This window comes from Protobothrops mucrosquamatus, unplaced genomic scaffold (genome assembly GCF_001527695.2).
Source record: "Protobothrops mucrosquamatus isolate PMUCROS unplaced genomic scaffold, P.Mucros_1.0 scaffold247, whole genome shotgun sequence".
Lineage (NCBI taxonomy): Eukaryota > Metazoa > Chordata > Lepidosauria > Squamata > Viperidae > Protobothrops > Protobothrops mucrosquamatus.
In genome coordinates, this window is record NW_015386596.1 from 488,115 (window position 1) to 494,899 (window position 6,785).

At 35.5% G+C, this 6,785-nt stretch overlaps 1 protein-coding gene across 1 annotated transcript; it reads right to left on the reverse strand.

The window, feature by feature from the left end:
• Positions 1 to 2,921: 2,921 nt before the first annotated feature.
• Positions 2,922 to 3,836, reverse strand: LOC107286105 (olfactory receptor 14A16-like). Its single transcript, XM_015814400.1, has one exon. The coding sequence runs from the start codon at positions 3,834 to 3,836 to the stop codon at positions 2,922 to 2,924; it is 915 nt and encodes a 304-aa protein (XP_015669886.1).
• Between the last annotated feature and the right edge of the window lie 2,949 nt (positions 3,837 to 6,785).

The window sequence follows — 6,785 nt, forward strand, 5'->3', positions numbered from 1 at the left end:
GAGGAAAATGAAGAATGAACTCAACTGAACATGAGTTAATATTTTCCCACTGTTATTGCATCTACAGAGTGTTACACAGCAGCCATGTTTAGGGTCATTCAGACTCTCCCTGGGAAGGGAAGACCAGAGGTGCACCTATAGGGTTCTGTGGAGAAATTCTTCATGCATCTTGCTGATAAAATTGCTCAGATTCATTCCTAGTTGGATGCCAAGTGTGATTCTAGTCCTTTGGAAGTGTCCAGGAAGCAGAATTATCCAATTATCTGGGAATAGTTTAATTCTGTTGGACCTGAGGATGTGGACAATGCCACCATGTGTGTGTTAGATCCATGCCCTGGTTGGTTGTTTAGGGCCACCTGGAGGGTTCTAGTAAATCCCCTCCTCAAAAACTATTGATGGACCCTGCCATTCTGGACAACCTTTGTCCAGTTTCCCATTTTTAGAGAAAATAGTTGAGAAGTGGTGGATTGGAACTCCTGGAAGAAACAGATTATCTAGACCCTTTTTAGGCCCAGATATGGGAGAGAAACAGCACTGGTCACACTCATGGATGATGGGAGCTGGTACATCCATCCTTGCTAGTCTTGAACTCTAAGTGACTTTCAATACCATCATCCCATTTTGGACTGACTTAGTAGGGAGTGAGGGCAAAGGCACTAATGCCCTGATCATTTCTCATTTGGACTATAGGAATACACTCCACATGGGGCTACCCCTGAAAAGTATCTGGAAGCTTCAACTGGCACAAAAAGCATCTGTGCAAGCAATCTTGGGTGCCAAAGAATGATATACATAACATCTCTGCTGTATGACCTATATTGGGTGCCCATCTGCTTACAATTCCAATTCAAGGTGTTGATTATGATCTTTAAAGCTCTAGTAGGTCACCCAGGGAACCATCTTCATCCCATTACTACAGTCCATTCTAGCCAGTCAGACAAGGAAAGTACATTGTGTACCACAGAGAGGGCCTCAGCCTGCATCTGGTCCCCTCATCCAGTGAGGCACCCCATACATCTCTTAACCCACATAGTCACTTAACAATCACAACAGGGAGTATTGAATTAGTGTCATTGAGCAGTGGGCACCTTGCTAAATGTGGGCACCTTGCTAAATGACTGCAATGACTTACTACTATCACTTGAAATTTGGAAACATTTTGAGAACTAACAAATGGACTAAAGGTCCAGAAATTTGAAATGAGATTTTGGAATTAATTATAAAGAATCCTTTCCATATTTTCTATTTGAAAAAAAATGCCATCCTATGAATACATCAAAAATTCAGTATAGAAGTAAAACCATTCAGTCCTCTTCTGCTGAATTTTCTTTTTTCTAAAAGGTAAATATAAATTAAAAAAATACTTTGTAAATTATTATTTCCTTGTTTACACAACTTGCTAAGTCATATTATTTCTTTAGTTTGGAGGCTAGCATGATATTGTGAACCTAGTTAATATTTTTATAACCATCATTTATGAGTTTATTTTGAGATTCCAACAATCATTATTTATGATCATATATGATACCATTTCTGAGAATAAAATATATAGACAGGAATTAGAAAATCTCTTGCAAATATATGGGCTAACTCATTTTTTTCACACAAAAATGTGAATAGGAGGTTCATGAAAGCAATAGTCACACAAATTAGGTAAATAATCGATGATTTTATTAAGCAAAGCAGAGCAAAATAATAAATTTAAATGCAAAGTATAATGTAGACAAGATATATTCATAGATAAAGCAGGAGAATAAGACAGCAACATTCAATAGAGGAATAAAATGTCATATCCCTTTAACTGGAAGCCCCTCACCTTCATCAAAAGAAGGTACTGATCTTGGCTAGATAAATCCAATAAGTACTTGGCACCTTCCTAAGTACACTTACAGAGAACCCCAAAGTATTTAACCAAATCTTCCCTCTTTCCAAGATCTCCTTCATTGTGTACTTTTATCTATCAGCCCTTTTCCAGGTATTGGACCAGGAATCATAAATTATCTTTTCCACTTTGTATCAAGTTTTAAGATTTCTGAAACACATATAATATTTTGTTACTATTATCCATCATCCTAATTACTCTCCGTGCCCTTTTTATTTCTTATGGTTATCAACATGCTACATGCTCACCCATCCTGCCCTTCCTGCCAAGTGTCTGGTTTTTTCAGAACATTTTTAAGGAAAAGAAATAATACTTCAACTAAATTGTATGAGAATAATTTAGCATACCAGTTTAAGGTATCAGGCTAAAAATTGGAGCACTGCAAGCTCTAGTCTGCCTTATGAACAAAGCCAGCTGCGTTTCTTTGGGCCAGTCTCTCTCTTTTTCTCTCTTTCTGCCCTAGGAAGGAGATAATGGCAATCCTCTGCTAAAAATCACTGCCAACAGAACTGCAGGGACTTCTCCAGGTCAGGAGTCCATATTGATTTGAAGGAGCAAAATATTAAAGTGTGCAATCAGAGGACCATTTAAAGAGAGAGAAGCCCTGTGTATTTTTGGAAAAGCTAAAGCTTTAACTAGCCATATTATTATGCAAGCATTAGAGGAGAAGCCATTTTATACCTAAAGAACAGAGTAAAATAGGAAATATTGTTTAAACCTCCTCTCAATTACAGATGTTTTTTTCATAATCACATTACACCATGATCCTATTTCACTAAAGATCAGGGGATGTTAGCCTGTGGCATGCTAGAAGCTGCCTAATATCTACATTTAGCCTCTATAAACTGCATTGACAGTAATCAGGAATTCAGCAATTTTTGAAGTTCTATCATTCTTCTGGATTGAAAGATTGGATTTGCCTGGATTTCAATTGTGCTTCCTTTTTAACTTACCCTTAATTCAAAGATGTAAGGGGGAAAAAAGATAGGAAAACACAAAACTGTGATGAACAGAATAGAAACAACATTAAAGGTAATTTTCAGAATTTCCAGAGTTTTGAAAGGACAAATTTGATATTCTTATTTCTCATGCTATAGATTATTGGATTGAACAGGGGTGGAAGAAGGGAATACAGAACAGTCACCCCAAAATCTAAGTAAGATGGAGCATTAGAGGGAGGCCTCAGGTAGGCAAAACATCCAGTTAATAAAAACATAGATACTACTATAAGGTGAGGAACACAAGTGGATAAAGCTTTTTGCCTTCCTTGTTCTGAAGGAATTCTAAGCACTGCCTTGAATATCATGACATAAGATGCAATAATAAAATTAAAACAACCAATTCCTGCAATGACACTGGCCACAAGAACTCCAAGTTCAACTAGATTGAAGCCAGAGCAGGATAGCTTTAGCAACTGTGGAATTTCACAGAAGAACTGGTTGACAACATTAGAACAAAAAGGAATTGAAAAAGTGCCAGTGGTATGCAGTGTTCCATAGAGAACACTGGTGACCCAAACCAGAATCATCATTTCAGTGCAGGATTTCCAATTCATCACCATCTCATAGTGCAATGGATGGCAAATGGCAACATATCGATCATATGCCATGACAGTCAGGAGGGATAAATCAGAAGCTGCAAAGGAGATAAATATGAAGACTTGAGCAGCACATCCTGAGTAAGAGATATATCTAGTCTCCATGAGGGAATTCACCATGGATTTTGGGACTATAACAGAAACTGATCCTAAATCCTGCATAGCCAAGTTCATCAGAAACCAGTACATAGGGCTATGCAATTGATTATCTAAAGTTACTGCCATGATAATGAGAAAATTAGCTGCTACAGTTGTCAGATATAACACAAAGAACACAAAGAAATGTAAAAGCTGAAAATGTCTATTCTTTGAGAATTCCAGGAGTAAAAAGTAAGGCACTGTTGTGTGATTATTCATGTTTATGATTTAATTAAATTAATTTATAAACATAAATGTGAACAGAATAAAAAATAGATTGAAAAATTGTAAAGAATTAAAAGAGAATTACATAATTAAAATAATGGATGCAATTCATTCCTGTGCCTAATCACAGTGTTATCCCTATACATAAATCCACGATTGATTAAATTCCAACCTATTGATCACAAGTTATTTCCTTCCACTCCATTCTTTTCCTGGTTGCACTGTTTGTATAGGACTTGGAAGACCTTTTGGAAATTTCTTGAAGTTTTGGAACAATAATTATTTCTTATCCTCCTTGCAGAATTGTTACAGTGATGAAAAATTGGAGACAGATCTCCAATATATAGAGTGAACTCTTGACGGAAAGGCAGGATACAGATCTAGAAGATAAAGTTACATCTTAACTCGAGGGAACAGATTTCCAAGTACTTGAATTTGTGTAAATCATACACACATATGCACACATGCACAAACAGGGACATACAAATAGGCACACATACACACGAGAGAATCATTTTATCAGCAATTCTGGGAATGTTGTGGCTGAAAAAATAATAGCATTAATATTGGTTGACAAATACCCATATAAGAGTACATTAAAATACAGTAATAGTACACTGAACTTTTACAAAAATAAAAATAATTCTCTTATCATATTCACCAGGTGGTACCTAAAATTACAATACATGAAGAAAGCATACTTTTATCAAGAATAATGAGAACTCAGGATGACATTTTCACATTCTGCTCAAAATTCTCCGTTAACATTTTCTTTGTTAACATTAAACTTTTATATTTAATATGCACTCGATTTTCTATTTAGGATACAATCACCAGCCATAGATTCTCTTTTTTTCTGATTCACAATATGATTGTATCTAGATTTAATTATCTTTAATCTAGTCTGTCTTTAGGACCAAATGTTTGAAAATAAATCTCCCCTTGTTATCCTCTTTCCCTTAACATTCTAGAAGAACACTAGCATATAATATCATTTTACTAAATCCTTTTCTCAGTGTGCAAATTACCTTAAGAAACAAATGTACAGTCATGTGATTTAAATTTAAATAAATTCCAGTTTATCTCAATAAGAGGGGAATTGCTTTTCTGTTGAATGGCTAATATACTAATATGCACACTATGTGTGTTTACTCTACAATTTTTCTTCATAGAATTATTGTAGCTTTATAAACTGTTAAATATTGGCCCTATAATACATGCATAAAAGTATGCTCAGATCTATCTTCAGAAAAAAGACTGACTTTATATTCAGCAAGCTTATTAATTATTTTGTTTCTCTCAAGAGGCAATTACATATCAAAAATACACAGCAAAAACTAGACAAAATAAAACTATCATTGTGAGTTTTTATGAATCCAATTAGCCATTAACAGGTAGTGCATTTGAGAATGTTCTAATATCAGCCATCCCATTTCATTAGACAATCATAGATGATGTTATCAATAGGATTAGGGTTGAAACTCACAAATTCTTACTTTCCAAACTGAAAACTCAAATATAGATTAATTGAGGAAACCTGCCAAAAGTAAGTTCAGAAACAGATTTAATAACCTGGGATTTTATTTTATTATTGCTTTCTAAATTGTTGGTTGTTATATTATTTTGTAATATCAAGGATAATATAAATTCTATATACTGGATATTGGAACTTCTATCCATTTAATTGGTCCCAATTTCCAATATTGTACTATTTACATAATTAAATTATCTAATTTTGCTACTGCATGGGAAATTTTATCAGTATTTATCATATCCATCTCTAGTCAAATTTAAAAAAGAGAGAAACATGGTCTCAAAAATTGTATGCTTTACTACAAGGACAGAGAAATTGACAGGGAATTTTAAAATTCCTCTTCAAGATTTGCAGAGAACAGGCTACCAAAACAAAAATTTGGATGACAATACTTCATTGGCATTTTTATTGACATTCCATTCATAAAGCCTAATATTTTATCTGTTCCTTTTTTATTAGTTCTATTCATTTATAACATAAAATGTGAAAATACAAAAGCAAATATTAGGGGACAACAGTAGAAAAAGGGAAAGATGTAACAATTATTGGGAGCTGACCTTACCTCCAAGAGGAGAAAATTCCAAAGGGTCTCCCATATTTTGCTTCTCACCCGAGAAGCTTTTCCAGTTCTAACTTTTCAAAGTTTTTAAAGGAAAAACCCAAGAAGATCCAGTTGCTTTTTGGAAAAAAAAACCATCTGTGGGACAATCATAACCTGGATGAATGAGAATCTCCATAGGCATCCCAAAGGATGAGGGCCACAGCAGGCTCTTTTCCTGGAACCCACAAGCCAAAATTTTCTGGCAAAAGGGGTCCAAATACATCCCTTCCACTGGAATAAGTGGGATCAGCCAATACTGTTGGTGAGACAGCCCCTCAGATACCATGGATGATGCCATAAAGGCTAATACCTTGAAATGGATCCACAAGCAAACTGGCAACCAGTTTCCATGCCTCTGCATTCTTTACCATTTCTAGCTTCCAAATATTCTTCAAGGGTAGCCCCATATAGAGGATGCTCTATATTTGTTTGTTTGTTTGTTTGTTTGTTTGTTTGTTTGTTTGTTTGTTTGTTTGTTTGACCTATATTGCACCCATCTCACTTAGAAAAATTGCAGAACACATGCAGGACCTCACATTTCAGGAAAAGATTCTACTGGTACACAATATGAATTTGTGCAAAAACTATCCTAGCCATGACTGCCACCTGGTCTTTGAAAAGGAGTCATGAGACTAGGACAAAGGCCCCAAAACTGTTCTGCACCAGACAAGAATGCAGTTTTTCTATGGACAAGAGAGGAATGGTTTTATACACTACCCGGATCCTATGCATGCATGGATGGGGCTTTACTTGCTTCTGTGGCCTGGTTCCTGGTAGGCTGTAGACTGGTGTCGATCCACAGCCCAGA